We start from the raw sequence: 21808 nt of genomic DNA on the forward strand, positions 1-21808 counted from the left end.
AAAAAACAAGAATATTATGTACGAAAATTTTACTTATTCCAACCACACGTAAGCGAAGTCGCGGGCAGTTAACAAAATAAAGCGAAAGCGACATAGTCATAATTTTTTAATCAAACAACTTTTGCATAAACTTTGTGAGATTTGTCACATGATTTATATTGTGACATTCAATTTTGTAATTAATTAATTTAATTACCTTCCAGTTCTATTTGTATCATACTAGCGGCTCGTCCCGGCTTTGCTCGCGTAAAAACAATAAATTTTACACCTAAAACTTCTTCGTAATAGAAGCGGTGGTAGTGTAACGGTTAAGACGTCCGCCTGTGGATCGAAAGGTTCCAGGTTCGAATCCTACTCGTGCCACATGAGTTTGTATACCACTGTTGTGTGTTGACTCATGTATAGTAGTTTTCATCGACTACCACTTGCTTCTGGTGAAGGAAAACATCGTGAAGAAATCTGCACACTGGTTGATTATTTACTTGTGTGTGAAATGGAGAAGGCAATGGCAAACCACTCCAATAATAAAGCCAAGAAAGTTGTTGGGTGTGTTTCATTCCACGTAATAACCACGACCCTCAGCCATGATGAATACGACTATGGAGAAGAAGAAAACTTCTTCAGGAATCATACTATTATTGGTGATCCACGTGAAAATCCGTACAGTAGTTTTTGAGTTTATCGCGAACAGACAATAAGACAGATAGCCGCGGCAGAGAACTTTGTTATATAATAATGAAGTACGAAGTTTGAAGTGCCCTACCAGCCCTACCATTCTATGATGTGTTTTATAATTTGTGTGACCTGTATACGAACAAAAACATGGATAGAATTGAATTGTTATTACTTGTGATAGAATTCTGTTTATTTCTTATTTTGAGTTAGTGTGCTATGAATGCTACGATCAAGGATGAATCATTTGTCTAGAATAAAGAAAATGAACTTTGTACTACGACACACGGTAGTTATCATAATATTATTATTAAGATTCAAATACAATTTCTTTTTCCTCGTGGATCGGGTCGGGAGGTTCCCTCTATTGTGGTTGAGCTTCGCGATGGCTGATTCACGCGTCAACTCGTGAACGGGTTCTGCCGGGGGGGAACTGGTCAGCTCGATCTTTTATTAAAAGTTTTTTTTGTTTGGTTAATTAAACATATATATATATATATATATATATATATATATATATATATATATATATATATATATATATATATATTCCTTTCATCAGCACTTGATCATAATCATAATATGTTTCAGTATACCTTTTGACCATGTACTTTATTGTGTACTTACATTGTTATATTACTGATAAAAAATTATGTATAAATTTATATTTTAAAAATGGTAAGACCTTCTGGCATAATAGGGACCAACATTGTTTGAATGAGTTTCTTTCGGCATTTCTTCTCAGCAGTGGTCGTTCCGAAATGCTAGTAGTTTGTAGCTTTGGTAAACATCATTTAATTTAGAATACGACGTGAAAAAGTGCCAGTGAAGGCGTAATTTCTGAATAAATAATTTGATTTGATTTGACCTCTCCACGATCTCAATTTAAATATATTTGCAGGCATTATTGCTATTTATTTGTTTAGAGCCATTAGGTGCCCCACTGTGTCCAGCCCACCATGACTTATGGTGCCGAGACATGGACGACCACGAAGTTGACCACTTGTTGCAGGGAGACCCTTTAAATACTTGTTTTTTTTTTTATTCTAGCGGCAATAGAAATACGTCTGTGAATTTGAACTGCCTTTTGATAGAAGGACGGGATAGAGCCCCGTTTTATCCTATAGGTATGGAGAAAAAGAAAAAGAATATAACCATTAAAAAAGCAATTTCTTGAAATGGAATCTGATGGAAAAGAATAGCGATACGCGCTTGACCTTGCTTAATTCGTTTGACCAGTTTTTGTGCACTTTAGGTCAATGACCATATAATTCAGCTACGTAAGTTATTAGCTCATAGATCGGTATATTTTGAAACTAGCTGTTGCCCGCAACTACGTTCGAGGTAGCTCTTTGACCCTATATCTATTCCAAATTTTATATTATTATCGGACCAGCGGTTTAGCCGTGAAAACGTAAAAGATAGGTACTGCATTTTTGTTTAACTAGCACCCCAAACCCGGCTTTGCTCGGGTAAAAACGTATGTGAATCATACACCTAAACCTGCTTCAGGAATCACGCTATCTATTTGTGAAAACCGCATTGAAAATCCGTGCAGTAATTTTTGAGTTTATCGCGAACAGACAGACACGGCAGAAGACTTTGTTTTATAATATGTAAGGATACGTAATGTACTTACAGTGCTTGAAATACAAAGATATGACGAAAAACATTTTTTAAGCCTAGTTTGTGTCCCATTGCATACAAAATAAAGCATGTAGACAAAAAACTAATATCTCGAAATGTGTTGAAATATTTTCCTGATTAAATAAACTGTCAGTGGTGAGTTACGTTTGTATCAAAGACAACTATTATAATGAAAATTATGATCAGAACTTATTTCTTCTCAACTTTTCTCAACTCAAATTTTCTTAACTATTAAGACTAATGCACACTAAAATTGTATCGTAAATATGTTCTAATCTTTGGATACATCAAATCTCCCGTATATTGACTATACGTAACATCAAAATGGTTCCATTTCGGGTCCCTCACCAGCCACGCTTCTACTACGTTGGGTAGTTTCTTCATCAACCACTGCACATCTTTAGTGTCCACTAAACCGTCGTTTTGGCCGTAAATTGCCACCACAGGAACAGACACAGCACTTAAATTATATTTAGGAGGTTCTTCAGACCCATAAAGCCTAATATTATCAGCACCATAGTCAAATTTTCTAAAATCCTTACAGTCCATACTCTGACCGTACCAAGCTAAAGAGTGCACCGATGTTCCAGCCGGAAAATGTCCAAAAAGTGCCCTAGTTGTCGTGTTTTTGACAGATTTTGGATGGAAACTATCAAATAGACCTTGCCCCGCCCAGCACAGCTTCTCAGTCACTAAATTCAATTGACAGAAGAAGGCCAGAAACTCCTGGAAACCAGCTCCTTTTGACAGCACTTCTTGTACACCAAACTTGAAAAACATTCCCTCTAGCTTCAACATGCTTTTTGTAAACGTTCTATAGATCACAGATCTTGTATTAACCTGTCTAGACGCCGGTGCTAGAGCAATTAAAACATTGACTTTATCACAGTAACCAGTTCTTTCTGAGCACATAATAAAGAACGTGCCAGCTCCTTGGGAATATCCAATATAGTTCAACTTATCTTCACCAGTCTGATCCAAAACGTAGTCAATTATCGCTGGCACGTCGTACACTCCTATCTCATTAGGCGTAAAACTCCAGAATTCTGCATCTTTATCCGGGTCCAAGGTTGTGTGCGCTCTTGAATAGTAATTTCCACGGCAGTTGGCGACCCAGAGGTCATGACAGTCGTCTGCTATTAGATACGCCAATCCAGCTCCTGGCCCTGCATCTATCCAGGCGTCAGCACTTAATAACAACCCATGCATTAACACTACTGGTAAACTTTTATTGAAACACTTTCCATTCTTCACAATCCTGAATAACTTCAGAACATACCCATCTTCTGTGATAACTGTATGCTCTTGAGTATTGTAACCATATTTTGCAGTTAGTTCTGTGAAATTTAACAGCGAGTCAGTTGGATAGCCTAAATATTCCTTAACTTCCGCGTTGATAGGTAGGTTTATCTTCGCGACAGCTATAAGAATTAATACCGATAGTATTGTGATGTTTACGGCGTTGCCTTTCTGTGGCATCGTGGCGACTACCACAAGATATGGAGTCGCTGTTGTCAGAATAGCGTAATTGCTTTGCGGTAGAGCGCGCTGGTCAAGTGGGAGTTGCATGTAAATATTATAGACACACTTTCTCTCCGCAAATTATATGAGTATCTCTGTCGCGAACGGACATTGAGCTGATGACATAACGTTACGCTTCATCTTAATAATATCTACAAATGCAAATGTTGGGACATGCGTGTGTTTATTACTCAATCACAGTGTGGTCACAACTACCGAATTTCAGATATCAGATATTTACTATCGAATATGCTTTTATAACTTAGTTCACCAAAAAATATTGGTATAAGAAAATACCTAATAAGAATATTTTAAAATTTCATAGATTATGCGCAATTGCGCCCTGTATAATAAATAGCTATTCTAACGAGTGGAAACGAAGTAACCCTACAATATTAACATTTTTAATCACTCCAATACAAGATTGATGTCGGTTTGTTTGTTTATAAGTATGAATAATTTTAAATAATTTACATAAACTTTGTATTGTTATTATTTAAATTATATTGATATGTTTGTAAGTTTTCTTACCTTCAATACTATTATTACAAATGTGAAAGTGTATTTGTTTGTTCATCTTTCACGCCAAAACGACACATTGGATTGAGGTGATTTTTGTGTGAACATAGTTGGAGAGTTGAAGATGACAGGCTACTTTTTGCCGCGGACGAAGACGCGGATAACAACTTACTAGTTGGTATCCGCGTCTTCGTCCGCGGCAAGTCAAAGCATGTAATGTAATATAATAAAAAATAATGATTTGTAGCATCTTTCCACTTTAAATTAAGTAAACATGTAAAGAAATTGTACACGAAAACATAACACTTCTTTTTGGGCAGTCGAGTAAAAAGGCAGCCAAAACCAAACGCAACAGCTAGCAGAATCATATACCTACTATAAAGGAAATAGAGTGAAACAACAAGCACTTATACAACTGTATACTACGATACGTTTTCCCGGGCTCAATTATAAGCAAATTGTTCCATTTACATTCCATTGAACGCTAGAAACCACACAAAGTTCGCTTTCGAAACAAACAGCGAGCAATGCTTACCTGAGCATGCGATAGTTCATATTGCATAATTGAAATGTTGTTTCTGAAGTCTAGGTCAATTCAATACGTATGTAATTTCCACCAGCGATGAAAAAGAGGTTTTCTGTTTTCGCAACTGCTTAAAAAAGATTTGCAATAAGTATTTCAGGGTTAATTGTATGTAATGATAATATACAACTAGTTAGTTTATCTGTTCATATTATAAATGCTAGAAATGGGAAGATTTGAACGAACAAAAGCAAACTGAAGAACTAAATGGAATTTCTCTATACCTAATTGTTAAGCAAACTGCAGAACTAAATGGCTTTGCTCTATACCTAATTGTTTTTGCACAAAGGCACTGTTAATACATATGCACTTTAATATTTACATAATCAATATGTATTATTATAATTTTTTTAAATAGAAATCAAGGTATAGTTTATATTGCTCTCAATTTTCAACAATATCCAAAAAGGCGCTAAAACTTGACAGCTGTCAACATACTTTTTTATAGGCAGCCAAGCTTAGGCACACAAACACACGGTACACTTATAAACTATTTTATTGAGTTTTTTTTTAATACCATCCATCAATATAATAAAGGAATGTTTGTGACTTCTTCAAGTTCCAACGGCTAGGTAAATTTTTATGAAGTTAGGTTTCGAGGCAGGTAGCTGATAATGTTGGATTATCACATACAGTATTTTGTTAATCCAAGCGCTGTGCATAATTACGCGGGGAACACCGCGTCGTGCAGCTTGTGGTCATCATAGATACCACCTCAATTCCAAGTTTCGTTTTAACGTGATAGAAGGACAAACAAACACACTTGCACATTTATGTATAGATAATACAAACATGTATGCAACTATACAGATATTTATTAATTTATCGATTTGTTTATATTGAGATTGTGTGCACAAGTACTAGTTGGAATAAATTATCAAGTGACGGTAATAAGTTCAAACAGGGCGATCGCTTGCGACTTGCTTCTTAAAATAGTCATTTATTTGTTCTTTCGTCATAGTTTTCAAGTTTCACTAAAACTACGACAATTTTGTTTTTTTATTTATTTTAACGGCATATTGATTGTTGGCGTGATTTTTGGTCTGAAGTTATTTAAATAATTAACTAGCTTGTGCCGGCTTGCGTGAATTTTCCTCGGTAACTGTGCTTTTTTCCAGATAGCTAATGTCCTTCTTGAAGTTCTAACTAATGCGAAATTTAATTTGAAGAAGGTTAATTGAATAGAAAAACCATGCAAGATATAAATATGTTTTTTTTTAATTAATATTTTTACATATCGAACAAAGTGACGAAATATCAATACATTAGTAGTAATCGTGGTACATAATTGTAGTTTCACGTGACTAGTGTGTGTTTGGTTTTAGCCACCTGTGGTTCAGATACCGTGTCGACAGTCTGATCGGTTAGATTGTCGAGTTCGATAGCCGCTCGATAGTCAACTATTTGAGGAAAAACAATAACATCGATGGCTGGGTTTTGGTGCAATACTATTGACAAAGAACATAATATCTATAGTGATATTTTATACAATTCTATCGACTGTATCGATACTGTCAATCATATCAATAGCAAATTAATTCTATCGATAGTTTATGTAATATTGCTGTGAAATACTTTCGATAGTATCGATAGCCTAATCAATTATTCGTTTTCACGTTTCGATACTATCGTGTTGCTCCAGATTAGCTACCGATGTTATCGACAGGCCTATCAACACTATGGCCTTTTTCGATCAAAACCATTGATAGTTCGGCAACACTTAGTTTGACAACTAACTTGTTAATGTTACTCGCCCAATGTGAAATGACTGTACTTGAGTCGCAGCCACATAGGTCAAACTCTTGAACTTGACTTAGACTTGTGTTTTCTGTTTCTGCCTACAGATTATTTATTTATTCTCCGTCTCATTTTCTAGTGTCCTTGTTGCATTCGGGGTTGTGACGCCGCGAAACACGGGGTAAAAGTTTTTTGCCTACCCCATCCCCTTCCATTTCTCTCTATCTTGCGCAACCTCCGATTTAGTAAAAGTAAACCTTAAAATTTTAAAGTCAACTTTCCTATTATTTATTTCCCTGTTAATTTTCAATCATGTTAATTTAGAAATATGATTTTAACACAGCTTAAAGAGACCGTTTATTGAGAAAATCTGATCGATAGACAGACGGACAGAGTGATCGACTTTGATTTGAACTGAGATACCCATTTTTAATGTACGAAATGTTACGTATATTAAAAAATATCATCGTCTACCTACCCTCACTTGCCACTATATGTGGGGCGATACATCGTGTCAGCCGCCTACAATACGTATAACATAGCTTTCTTAGCGAACATTTTAGCACGTTGTGACGTCACTCCTACATGTCATTCAGTACGGAGCGTTTAGACGAGTTCAAATATGTGTGATTTTATTTTTGTCATATCTTTGAAAGCATTGTCATTATCACAGTATTTTTTTTTAACTGGTTGGCCTCCGAATAGTCATCAAAACAAAAATTTGTCAACTAGCCTATTGTCTCTGTCTGACTATATACTAGCGCTAAACTTTGGTGAATTTAAAATACATTGCTGGTTATTCACTGCAGTAAATAAAAGGTGTATAATAAGGTAAGGTAATTGGGGAAAAAAGAAACATCTTGAAACATATTGAAAATAGAAGTGGGAAAATCGGTTGACTGGAAGAGATCGCTTTTGGCGATAAGTCCGCCTTTTTTGTTAATTTCGCTTTTGGTGCAATAAAGAATATTGTATTGTATTGTATTGTAAAATGTTAGGACACTCGATACGACACGATGCCTTTTTTCAGAATTATTATAGAAGGAAAGGTGGATGGAAAAGGGGCTCAGGAAGACCAAGAGATGTTACACCAAACAAATTAAAGAAAAAGTGGGTCGTGTCGTATCAAGAAGTGAAGGAGTTGAACGAGGAACTCCACCAACAAGAACCTCGCTCTTAAATTACATGTTGATACAATAAAAGGTCTTATAGGAACTAGAAGCGGTGGTGGTGTAGTGGTTAAGACGCCCGCCTATGGATCGAAAGATCCCAGGTTCGAATCCTACTCGTGCCACATGAGTTTGTATACCAATCGGCATTTCGGAACGACCACTGCTGAGAAGAAATGCCGAAAGAAACTCATTTGAACAGTGTTGGTCCCTATCATGCCAGATCGGCTTACCATTATTGTTTCTTACAATGTTTTTTTTCTAATAATATATAAAAGTACATAATGTACATAGTCAAAAGGTATATCAAAACAGGTTATGATTGTGATCCGAGTGCTGATTATAATATAAGTATATATATATAGATGTGAAACACAATTAACTTACATGAAAATATATGAGAAACGAGATGACCAGTTCCCACTGGCAGCACCCGTTCACGAGTTGACGCATGGGACAGCCATCGCGTAGCATCAACCATAATAGAGGGAACCTCACGACCCGGCCCACGACGCCACCACCATTTGAGTGAGAACATGTTTGAATGTAAAAGTGGACTTAGGATCCGGAGGCAATGGCAAATCACTCCATTAATAATGCCAGGAAAGTTGTTGTGTGTGTTTCATTCCGCGTAATGACCACGACCTTCAGCCATGAGGAATATGACTATGAAGAATAGGAACTACCCAATGGTATATAGAAGGAGCTGGGCTGTCTCAAATAAGCAGCGGTTCAGACTCCGCACGCAGAAAGGGCCCGGACAAGAGGCATACCAGCGGAATTGTTCTCGAGGGAAATACAAAGTAAGAAGTAACCGCGTGTGAAGCCGAGACGAGTCGCCAGTACAAAATAAATAAAGTACCTATAATGTTTGAAGGTGGAGGCCACGCGACCAGCAGCTGGCGCCGGCACCACAGCTCGCGTGACACTGTCGTCGAAGCAAGTTCAAGTTAACTCACGTCACGTTATTACGTTGACATTTACATAGTTATGTAATTGGAAATTTTTGCTTACTGGCTCAGTGCGTGTTCCCACTGCGACGTCACAACGGGGCACGACTGAGCAATGGTAACACTCTCAATTGCGATTCTCATGCCGGCTCGCTGATCGTGTAGATCACCGAACTCGATGCCGACGCGAATGAATGAACATTGCGTATTTTGTATGAGTGCTTTTATTTACCACAATGAAAAACCAGCAGTACGACAAGTTCGACAAAATAAATAATAAAATAAATATATTAGGACAAATCACATAGATTGAGCTAGCCCTAAAGTAAGTTCGAGACATGTGTTGTGGGATACTAACTCGACGATACTATATTTTATGACAAATACACATATAGATAAACATCCAAGACCCGGGCCAATCAGAAAAAGATCATTTTCCATCATGACCCGACCGGATCGATCCCGGGACCTCTCGGTTCTGAGGCAAGCACTTTACCACTGTGCCACCGAGGTCGTCTGAACTAAAACTGGTCCGCGATAATGTGGACAGCATTGCAATTTGTCCCGAAGGTATGGGACTAAGAGCTAGGCTCCATGGTCTTCGTACAATATCCATGGCGGAATATGGACTAGTCAACTAGTATATTCAAGGTTGGAAAAATACAATGGAAAATAGAAAATCGACTTAAAAACTCAACAAAATAACGTCCATTCTTCTTCTATCGGCAAAATTCTTCTATTCTATTCAACTGAAAGTCAAAACTAAAATATTCAATATTATGGATATACAAACAAACGACCAGGAAATTAATAACGTGTATTGTCCGCTGCATTGTCCCCATATTGCAGGGATGAAAACCTCACCCCCATTCATTCCCTTCTTAGTGAAGTCTTCCTCTTGGCACCGCAATATTATTGAAAATTCTTTGAGTGTCACAATCATCATCGCTATTGTATATATCCGTTTGATAAGTAAAGGACCTGTTTATCACACTTTTTCTTCGCGTGTCGATGGCAAATCGATTGTGTTTTGCACATTACAAATTGGGCTCCGCGGGGCGTCACGACGTCACAGACTCGGGAACGTGTGCACATGACAGATAGATACAATATAATCTTCGTCCGTGCCTTAAATCCTTACATCCTTAAAGATGTTAAAAAAAATGTGTCTGTCTATAAATTCAAAAACTTACGCGATAAATTCACAAACTATGGAGAGGATTTTTCTACTGTTTTCACCAATAGATAGTATATATCCCGAGTAAGGTTTAGATGTACTATAATTCATTATAGCTTTACCCGAGCGAAGCCGGGACGGCCGCTACAAAATAATAGGAGAACTACATACAACTACATACAACTTAGACACAGTGTAGCGCCTCCCTAGTGTGCTTGTTTTATATTTTTGTTTTAAACTTTTAAGTAGTTATATAATTTTAATTTTGTAAAGGTGTCCTCGGAAGACCAGCGTTGTGGTCATCACCGCAACATTACGCTGAGAGGAAGCCTTTTTGGTGTACACAAATACGCCCAAATTGTGAAATCCTATATATAAGTTTGTGATATCAAATAAAATATTTTTCTTTCTTTCTTTCTTTACATCAATCCCAATGGGAATATCTGCTTGCAATCTTGGCATAGTCTCGATGGCCTACATCCGAGCCAATATTTGAAAACATGGAGCGTGGCCTGCGTTGTCTTAGTCGGCGCTAATTGCGGGTGGAGCGTGTGCTCCAAATAGAAGAGTTATTTCTTCAGAGATGAATTGTTTTTTTCTAGAGAAACAAACATTATACCACATATTTACTGTACATGTTACGGCTAAACCCCGAAGTTCGGCTAGACTCAGGTGCAGCCGGTCTTAGGTTCGGGTAAATATGCAATTACAGCCGGGACCAACGGCCCGAGGCACTGATTTTATTAACAATACTGTAATTAATTTTAGTAGAACCTTAAAAACAAAAACTTGTTTTATCCTCTAATCGTATATTAGCAACTTTTCTCAAGACTTCCATTAGGATTCCGTTCTCAATTGTTGAAAACGGAACCCTTGTCTGCATATTAGAAGTATATCTCATATCATAGGAATTAATAAAAAATACGAGATTTTACACAACTGCATAAAAAGGGTTATATAAGCATATGTTCTTCTTTGTTTCAACCCAATTCATTAACTTCTTAATTAGAGTAAAACCAAAGAGAGAAATTGACCTATAAATATGAAAATTTAAACTCTCAATCAAGTCGATATATTGCATTCAGTTTCACAAAAATCATATATTATTATATGTACGGAACCCTGTGTGATGCGATTCTAGTTTGGCTTTACCTTGGCAATACCTTGGTATACAAGATCTGCCAGTTAAATTAAAAAGTCATATATGTGCATAAATTACAATTTTATAATGACCTTACAAAACAGGATTGGAGGAAGCTTCGACGCTTGTTGTTTAGTGAGCACCATGGTTTTGTTGGAGCATATTGTGTATTTTGTTATGTTGTACCTTAACAGCGCTAAAAGTTTAAGTGTCGATGATAAATTAAATATACCAGATTCTAAGCTGAATTTCACTGAACTGGCAAATAAATATGGATATATATCTGAGGAATATAAATTTCCAACAGATGATGGATATATTTTGACGATATTTAGAATGAGAAGAAAAGCATGTGAGTTGAAAATGCCACCAGTAATATTGATGCATGGGCTTCTACTGACAGCAGATTCATTTGTAGATGCAGGTCCAGGTTCGGGACTAGCGTATCTTTTGGCTGATGACTGTCAAGATGTCTGGGTTGGGAATTGCCGGGGAAGCTATTACTCGAGAGCTCATGAACATCTCAATCCAGATAAAGATCAAGAATTTTGGAATTACTCTGTAGACGAAATTGGTTATTATGACATACCAGCGACTGTTGATTTTGTTCTGGGCAAAACTGGATTGCGCAAATTGAATTATATTGGATTTTCACAAGGCGCCGCTACTATATTTGTGATGTGCTCGGAAAGACCTGGATATTGTGATAAATTGAATGCTTTTATCGGTTTAGCTCCTGCTGCAAGACATACGAACTCTAAGTCTATAGCATTTAGAGTTATAAGCACAAAATTGTGGAAGCTAGAAGGAGTTTTAACTAAGTCCGGTGTTTATGAAGTGTTTGGAAAAGAATACAGAGAATTTTTCACAGAATTTTGTAACAACGACGATGCGACCAATTTCTGTTTGACTTTATTATGGATACTAGACAGTTCTCATCCAAACTCAATATTAGATACTACTGTTAAGACTTTAGTTGGTCATTTCCCATCGGGGACATCTGTAAAAAGCATGGCTCGATGTGGTCAAAGTGTGGCTACGGAAAATTTCCAAAAATTCGATTATGGTGTTGATAATATTAAAGTTTACGGTAGTGAAAATCCTCCTAAATACAACTTAAGTGCTTCGACTATGCCTGTGATGTTAATTTATGGGCAAAACGATGGTCTTGTTGATCCTGTAGATGTGGAATGGTTAGTGTCAAAGTTACCTAATGTGGTAGATGTGTCGTTAGTTCCAGATCCTAAATGGACTCATTTGGATAATGTGTACAGTAGCAATATAGCTGGATCAATGTTTCCGAAGATACGAGAGTATTTGCTTAGATACAATACTGAATACATGTCGTAAGGTTTACTATCAAATCTTAATGATAGGTATAGTACGAAAAGAAATTGCATTTACTTTTTTAATAATCACTTATATATATTTAGTTAATTCCTTCCTATAATACATACCTACTTTAGTAATTTTATTTAATAGCTAAATAAATAACTCACTCGTAAAATGTATTATTAATTTCGACTTTGTGTAATCGAGAGGAGACTCTAATACCGTTACATGAGAGTAAAATGTTTAATATTTTAAATTAATTTATTAAGTAAATAAACAATGTATTTTTTAAAATTAATAGTCATTGATTGAGTGATTCCTCCGAAATATTGACAAATTACACAGATTAAGTTTGCCCCAAAGTAATTAAAGCCCTAATGACAGCACACTTTCGGCACCAAGAATAATAAAAGTAATAGATAAAATATACTAAACTATCTGATGCCCGCGACTTCGTTCGCGTGGCCTAACAATTTTTGGTAAGGAAACAAAATTTTTAGAGAAATTTAAATGTACAGACAAAGCGTAACGATACCTATACAGAAGATTCTCATACGACTGAAATATATATTTCCTATAGTTTAGTTGAACCATTGTGACTCTTCTTCAGGTGTTCCAGATCTTCGATTTTTATACATCAACAGGTATCCTATCATTTCCATCAGGCCGAACAACTTTTGTTAAGGCGTCATTTCTATATTTCCTATAGTTTCGCTGGACCATCACGGGTCTGCATCAAGTGTTCTAGATCGTGAGCATTTCCTGTTGACGTAATAAAAATTAAGACTTGTAATTGATTTAATCCATTAAAATATTTTGGAGGCGCCGTGTGCGGCTAGACAGGGCTTTAATATGTTTCTCTAATTCAAACCAATACCTATCTAGATTTCGCACACGCCCACACCACATCAGGCACAGTAATATCGGCAGAAAGTGCTAATCTTACGACCGTAGTCACTGTGTCTAATGCCATTGTCTCTGTTTATTTGGTGGGGTGACAACGAACTTCGGCTTGGAGTCGGACAATATTATAGTTTACTACATTTTCTAGTGACACCCGCTTTTATAATGAAAGAAATCAGCTGAATTATTTGATTCCACTCAATGTTATATAAATGCTCAATCCGCTCGATTCGACAGAAATGTTTTTTTTTTAACAAGAAAACCAGTCACTTAGTATAATAGATCTACTTTATATTGACTCATGGATTGATGTGGTATTTGTTTGATGTTTGACAGTTAAAAATGGCCGCGGGTCGTATTCCTTTCAATTTTTTTTTCAAAAAATTGCTAACGAAATATGACAAATAATATATCTTTGTAGGTTTTTAAGCCGATAAGACTTGCAAGTAGGCCTAAGCTTTAAGAATAATTTTGCATGTCCCACAAAACTAACGAATCGTGGACACCTCACTGATATAATTGGACACAGCTAGTGGTAATAAAGTTGGGCACAAGTAAAACTGGACGTGACAACCTGATGATAGCGCCAACTAGCACTATGTTTGTCCATTTTTTGCACTACTGCATAAATAGAGTGTTCTGTTTTAAGCTTTGATATAGAAGTAGAACTAAAAAACATATTATTCAACTTAGTCTGATATACATTACTTATTAACTTAACTTTTAGGAGGCATGCGGCCAACCTGACCCTATAGACGCCTCCGACTCCAGGGGTGCCACACGCGAGTTAGTTTAATTCTTTGATTTAATAAGAAAATGGCGAAACTGGCCCATATATTAAAAGTTTCTATCATAACGTATCAAGGTCCTATCGATTGAACCCTACGTGTGACATTTGGATTAATATAAAAGTAATGATAAACTTTTTAATTTCACAGTTGTTCGTTCGTACTTTTTAAAAATAGAACCATATTTTCTGCCAGTGTGCATTATAAATGCTTTGGCCTACTCATTGCAGTCATTAAATATCGATGTAACGCCACGGAATTGTGGTTGGATCTGTCTAACTGACGTTTGTTTGCAGCGATGTTCACATTTATTTCGGCGGGGTTATAATTTATACACGTTACAAGCTAACAATTGTGTTTCGTACAATTTTTCAGGCCAGTTTTTGTTCAAATTAAATAAAATTACTTTCACTTTAACTTTCAACATGGAATTTTATACTACCAATTGATAGAAGTTACATTCAGTTCACTGCTTTGTCGTGCATTTTCGTTAACATGTCCTTAATTCTTGAGCTGTGAATGAAAGGGTGGTTATCAATGGAATAATGAATTTACAGAGTTGACGGTAACGTCTATCGTCGTCACTATGTGACGCACGTGTGCTGTGGGCCAAGGCATGAGACTCTCGCCTTCAGAAATATACTTATTTTTTCAAAGTAGGGCGGAATGAATACTAAAAGCATTCTACACCAATCAGCCTTTGGGAATTTATTTGCGATAGTATTATGAATAAATATATTATCCTAAATATTATAACTTAACACACAGTTAAAATAAAAACATAAAAAAAGATTACAAAATATTAATTTTTGTGACAATTTTTTCGGATTGGATAAAAGTATCCAAATTTGTTAATTAAGGAAAGATGATTGCAAAAATACGGCACGATAAGCTATAAAAAAAAAGAATTAAACAATCATTTAAGTGGAGTGTTTTTTTCATCCAGAAATCAGCCCATTAAAGTCCTTAAAGACTTTCATCTAATGTATGTAACACAAGACAAACTGTAACTGATTTGATTAAGTTAAAAAAATAAACTTTTTATTATCCTTACATCCATATTCCAAAACAAAATCCTTTGCCGCGTTTTCATCAATAGATAGTGTGATTTCTGAAAAAGGTTTAAGTGTTATAATTTATAACATTTTTATCCGAGCAAAGGCAGAACAGTTTCGGACGGCTGTAGTCAATAAAAATATATTGTTATTAAAGTTCTCTCGCGCCCTCCTATGATTTGGCCCGCGCCCATCGAGAAGGGCTGAAAACGACGGACATCACTCGCACTCGTCCTCAAACCGCGACGGCTAGCCGCGGCCATTTCTGCTCCTTTCAAATTTCGAACGCTAACTTTTAATGACAATTTAACTTTTTAATGTAATAGCGTCTACGGTTATGCGGCCAGTCTTTTATGTTTTAAAAAAAATGTGATTCAAATGGTGAACGTTTAAAAACTTTGTGGGAAAATTAAAAAGTTGGTTTCGTGCAAATATTTCGGCGAAGGACAGTTTCCTAATTGGAATAAATTATTTTTTGAGTGAATTTCGCAGCCGTTTGGCCACGGGAGGTTTATTTATGTAAAGTTTAATGAAAAAACACCGAGTTGGCACATCGGTTATAACTTTGTGTTGGGTGATACACTAAAAGGTTTTTTGAAATTTCACTATAGTGTCTCAATTTCGAAATAGATAAAATTTAATCATTATTTAATTTGCTTGTTTATAAATATTTGTTAAGTTAATATTATTGATAAATAAGTAGGTAGAGCCTTACAAACTTCTAGTAAGAAAAAAGATAGATTAGATCTTTTGTATGAGAAATTTCTCAATATTATTAAATAAATAAATATAGGTAATCAATAAACTTCAAGAATGATTTAGGGTTTGTCCCTAAACGCTATAACTCCAATGGCATAAAGTGATTTTTCGTTTCACATTTTCTTTAAAACTTGACTTGTCAATACAATTTAAATTAATCCATGATAAAAAGTGTCATTTGCTTACAAATAATTCGGTGAAATTCAGGATTCGGAGAAATCCATCTCACTATTTTAATAACTTTCACTATTATCAGAATAGGAAAGTAGGTATATTGTAGTGAAACAATATATTATTAGGCGGGAAACATATACGTATAGCAATTACAAACACAAAATTCAGCGAAATTCAGACATTAAAACGTTTGGAACTAATTACTTCTATTCACAAGTCTCAAGAGCTTTTGGGCGGAGTGTAAATTGAATTAACATTTCATAGTGCCATCGGAATTGGTTTTGGTAGCATCGAGTACTAATTCAGAATCATTGTTTGCGGACTTGGCTGATCCGCGAGCGTGCGCCCAAAAAATATTCACTCGAAAATGTGTTAGTGCAATAAAAAAAACAATTATTCATACAATTTAATGCCGGCTCCACGCTGTCCGCGAACAGTTCGCCAGACGTTGGCGTGTACGGTATATATTGTTGATTTTTCATTGCGGTAAATAAAGGCTGTCATACAAACTACGCAATGATTAAGCATTCGCTTTGGCAACTGTGGAGCCCACATAAGAACGCATGTTTACATTTATGCAGATTTTATTGATAAATTTTCTAAATATATAATGACCGCAATGTTAAGTGAACTATCACTTTCATTTTGTGTTCATTAGTTCGCTCTAGTGTGTGAACTAAAATGAAATATTGCAATTATCGTGTATTCAAATGATGGATACAAAATGGCTGACGGCAAAATGGTAAGTAAAAACTTTTTTACATTCCCTCTCGTAATTACGACTTCACAACACTCGTAATAATGACTAATTATTGATATAAAAACTTCGATAAGTTTTCACAGGAGTACCTAAACTTACCGTTTGTGTCGACTTCTACCATTAGGTATTTGAATACATAATATCATGTAGGTATATATACGCTAGGGAGTGAGACACGAAACTCAACATTCATTTAATCACAAATCGGTGAAGCGTGATTTTAATTGGAAATGGTTCTGTAGGCAATATCATACCAATGCATCGATTTTTTTTCACATTTCTTTCATGTTATATTGTGTAGGGATTTAGATTAAGATATAGTATCACGTTTTTATCCAATACGGGGTGGACAGAGCCACGAGCTGCGCACTCGAAGGCCACGTTTAACTATACAGAGGGCTTGTTTTTATAATAGAATTGAGAACAAATTGTGATAGCTTGTGAGAATCTAAAATGTATAGCCCTTTCCCTTGACCGACCTTTACAATCTGCGCTGGAGGAGGTGCAGGTGGCACATTCTATGTTTTTCTTGCACTCCCAGTGTGAAAGATTTAATTTACAGATATGAGAATATGATTGTAAAAAGTATCAACATTTATGCGTTTAAAGTTTAAAGAAACAATATATTGATTTCGATTGATTGATATTCATTTATTTATAAAACACAACAGCAGGACGAGATAGCTGACATCATAAACAGTGACGTTTGCTCGACGATTTTTGATCGTTAAACTGACATACAAAATCTTTGTTGAATTATCCTTTCGTGCTAAACACTCAATGTAGATCGCGGGCGAGGCGGGAAGTGGGTGAGGCGGGACGGGGGCGCTACAGCGAAGATGCGAACATAGACGAACGAGTGTAAGGACAGGACAATGATAACAATAAAAAACAATTTTAAAGCACAAAGAGACTCCTAAAATAGCTTGTTTGGCCACACAAATATTGGGATTGGTTTACAGGGCGCCGCGCGCCGACTCTGTTAACATCAATTCATTATCGTGTCTCAATAGAATTTTAATTGTAGTTTTCATTGCGTGTTGTTAAAAAAATATATAGGTAATAATGGCATTATTGTCAAATGATTTTCATTTACCAAATCTTTAAATGAAACTAATCTTAACTGACAGGAGTCGTATTTAATTTTTTTTTGTGAAATTGGTAATTGTTTCGGTACTATTATATTATTACTATTAAAAAACTATTGAGACACGATAATGGCTAAACATTTAGCAGAATCGACACCCAGTAGGTACCTATTTGCGCAACATCAGATGAGGTTAACCTTTCAAATGTTGGTTTTGGTCAATTGTTTAGGCAATTGTTTAAATAGGGTGAGGCGCGCCAGTTAACTTTGACGTTGACACTAGCGACACTCTAATTTTAATCTGGTTCTTTTATTTTTAGCGAAAACATTATGTAGAAAAAATGGTTGCCTGTAAAGTCGGTTTTACGGGCGAAGATTTTACGTGACAACGTCTTTTTACGCGCGCGGCAGACCGATCATAGTTGAGTGGGAGAGAGACGCAAGGCATTCGGCGGGCCTCTCTCTCGTTCGGTGACTCATCGTAACGTTACCGGGCGTTACACTTTTTCATAAGTGACTCCCAGCCGCAACCTAATTTAAGACGTTGTCACGTCAAAATTATGCCACACTAAATATATTTTTGTAGAAAGTATTATAGGTTTCCATTGTACAATGTAGTCACAGTGAACAATCGGCTTATTGTCAAAAATACACGTGAGGTCCAACAGAAATATAAACTTCAGAATCAAAAAGTAAAGCCAAAAAAACTTCATATATGTCAAAACACCATATAATTTCTTGAGCGACACACGATAGCGCGTTCTAAAACTAAATATCGCCATCTAGTGACATAAATATTCAATTTTAATATTGCCGATTTGACACACAGTTGACAAAATCGAAAAATGTGGCCAGCAATTTCCGTTTAGTCCACTGATACTACTTTAGACAACATGGCGTCGGAACTTTGCAGTATTCTGCGCAGGTTAAAGTCAACGTCCAAATTGATCGGTGCCACCCACTCTTAGACAATTGTTTATAATTGTTAACGTTCATATAATAATGTTATTTTAACTATAATATATGTACCTAAGTCCGATTTTACTCCAAACCTTGTATATTATTGATTTTGTTTGCGTGGGTAGTGTTTTATTTGACTTAAAATTCTTTTAAATTATTTATGAATGTGGTATTTTGTGTGGTCCCGCCCTACAATAGAGTTCCATAAGGCAACTAACACACAACTTTGGCATCAAATAGGACAAGCCCAAGGAGACGAATCTTCAAAAAAAAATGATTAAACTTTACGCTGAGTCCTAGCTTTGCAGCGTCGCAGCTCCGAAAGCAACCGTGAAGATGAGAGAGAGAATGTCCGCGGCTTCGTCCCCATAGAATTTGATTTCGAAAGTGCCGCTCAGTTATATCTTTGTAACAACTCACTTCCCGGTGACACGGGTCCAGGTTCCCGCTGACATTTACTGACCCGACACTGAAGATATTTTCCTTGATTATGCCAAATTGTCACATTCAGTTCTATTTTTAAAATTTACTTCCCTGCCCACGGGGGAGAAGTAATTGTTACGAATTTTCCCAACCGAGGATTACGTCCGCGTCTCGTATCCGCAAAATTCGTCCACGAGTACAATATAGTCACATCACAATTGACTAAACGGATTTTGGTTGTCACCGTTTTTGACATAGTCAACTAATGGGTACATATCGCTTTCAATGGCGTTTGTAGTCGATTATAATATTTTGACAAAATGCTCAGAATGTCCTGCGTCGTAACGCAGCACGAACGACTGAGCAACGAAGCATGGCTCTAAATTGATCTTGGTCATAGGACTATAAAGAAAAGAAAAAACAATCCAATTTCATGTGAAATCTGGATGACTTGTTGATTGAGCGGTCTCGCACGAGTGGCTACCATGATGGCCTCCCTGTGGCTTGGGGCTATTTGAATATCCCTTTGTGTTCTATAACTGAAATGCTAGTAGAGATGGAAGGTATTTCGCCAGGTTCGAACAGTATTTTTAAACGGAAAATTCAATATTTGTTTTCATAACTGGCCAGAGATTTAAAAAAAAAAGAAGAAAAAAAAATCGAATATGTTATCATTTGTTTTCTCCGAATTACTGGCCGGGGCGGGAGCATTTATTCCAGTTTTAGCTAGTTTTTAAAAAAGAAAATTGTTCATAATAACTGGTCAGAAGTTTTTAAAACGAGAAAGAAATGTGAAACTCGATGTAGAAACATGAATGTTTTTGCTAGTTTGTGTCTGTGTTGGTCAAGTAAGTGTACCTACTGACTGCATAAAATATTAACGGGACTCAGCATGAACCTTTTTTGATTAATTAACTGAATGTCGTCAACATATTCGTAGTTAAATGTTCGAATTTCGAAAGTTTAAAAATACTGAAGCGTAGTCGGTAACATTCAAGCATTTACAAAAATACATTTTATTTTATTTGATTGTAAGGTGTTTTTGAAGCGAGAAAACCGAATAAAAACGTATATAACGATATTTGAACTTTCACAGTTATAAGTAACTCTAATAAAAATAAAGTGTGTTATATAAAGTAGAGAGTCTAGGGTTGGGGGCCGGACTCCACGTGTGCGGGATTTTAGCAAGTTATTGACTTTTAAGCAGGTACCTAAGCTCACAAACTTTTTGGCTTATGATTGAAAACGGGACTTTTTGTTACGACTTTAATTTTTTTTCTTCTTCTTCACCTGCGCTTGGAAGTCGGCTGTAGATTTTGACGTCAATAAGTATTGTATTGATATACAGTTCAATAAAGAATTTTGAATTTGATTTTTGCGTTAAATATCATATGAAATGTAATGTCTCCTATCTCTCTCATATTTACGTAAAAAATAAACTTAATAATGTCTGTAAGAGTAAAATAGAATATACTCCATCTTCTACTCTGTTTTTAAACATCTTTTCTCTTCTTTTCTATTGCGTTGAGTAACGTTCTTTTTATCTAAGTTCTTCCTCAATTGTATCATATCTCTCGTATCTAAATGAAAAAAACATTATAAATGCCAAAGTTTGTGAGGATGTATGTCTACTGGACGGATCCTTATGAAATTTGGTACGCGGGTAGAATATAACCTGGAATAACACATAGGATACTTTTATTCCGAAATACACACTGGAGTGAAGCCTCGGGGCGCAGTTATTAGTAATATAAAAATGGTCAAGTATAAACGACTTTAACTTAAACAGAATAACTTAAACTTCTTCTAGAAGACGAATAAAAGTAAAAATTTAAAAGGAAAAGCATATTAAATTGAGAGTCAGGTGCATAACATCACGTTGATTGCATTCTCGGAGTGCATCGTAAAATTTAGCTGAATTTACGGGAGAATACTGAAAAATCGCTTTCAAAATTTACGTTTCAGTTTTTTTTTTCACTGTTCAAATGAGTTTCTTTCGGCATTTCTTCTCAGCAGTGGTCGTTCCGAAATGCCAGTAGTTTGTAGCTCTATAAATATAAAAATTGACGAGAAAAAGTACCTGTGAAGGTCTAATTTCTGAATAAATTATTTGAATTTGAATTTGAATTTGAATTTTCAAGGTTGACTCCAAAGGTAAAAGAAATTTTGACTACTTTCTAATAAATTGTAAACACGATTCATCGATTATGATATATTGATTTTTTACTTTATTCCTGTATCTATGTATGTCAAGCTACCCAAATTAATTATAAAAGTCATGTCGGATGCCTTTAGGTGCCTTGAATAAAATTCGACACGCTCGATAAGAAAGAGCCGGAAAGAATGAAAGAAAAATATATTAACCACTGAGTACACAATCATGAGCCTTCACACCAAAAACACTTAAAACATAATTTCGTCACCGTATATAATTAATTGCAATCATGACGT

The 21808-nt window shown here is 35.8% G+C and overlaps 3 protein-coding genes across 6 annotated transcripts in view; 2 read left to right on the plus strand and 1 right to left on the minus strand.

The window, feature by feature from the left end:
* Positions 1 to 21808, plus strand: part of LOC128679988 (uncharacterized) — a 118767-nt gene that overhangs the window by 57141 nt on the left and 39818 nt on the right. The window contains exon 1 of one of the 4 annotated variants that reach the window (XM_053762574.2): positions 16445 to 16869. The exons of the other annotated variants lie outside the window; for them this stretch is intronic. Coding sequence (XP_053618549.1) covers positions 16852 to 16869 — 18 coding nt within the window. The 5' untranslated portion in view covers positions 16445 to 16851. Of the gene's footprint in view, positions 1 to 16444; positions 16870 to 21808 lie in introns of those variants that run through there. 4 annotated transcript variants of the gene reach the window in all.
* Positions 15 to 3829, minus strand: LOC128679990 (lipase 1-like). Its single transcript, XM_053762576.1, has one exon. It carries the CDS (start codon positions 3796 to 3798, stop codon positions 2557 to 2559), a length of 1242 nt encoding a protein of 413 aa, XP_053618551.1. The 5' UTR covers positions 3799 to 3829; the 3' UTR covers positions 15 to 2556.
* Positions 11239 to 12750, plus strand: LOC128679991 (lipase 1-like). Its single transcript, XM_053762577.2, has one exon. It carries the CDS (start codon positions 11261 to 11263, stop codon positions 12464 to 12466), a length of 1206 nt encoding a protein of 401 aa, XP_053618552.1. The 5' UTR covers positions 11239 to 11260; the 3' UTR covers positions 12467 to 12750.

This window comes from Plodia interpunctella, chromosome 22 (genome assembly GCF_027563975.2).
Source record: "Plodia interpunctella isolate USDA-ARS_2022_Savannah chromosome 22, ilPloInte3.2, whole genome shotgun sequence".
Taxonomy (NCBI): Eukaryota; Metazoa; Arthropoda; class Insecta; order Lepidoptera; family Pyralidae; genus Plodia; species Plodia interpunctella.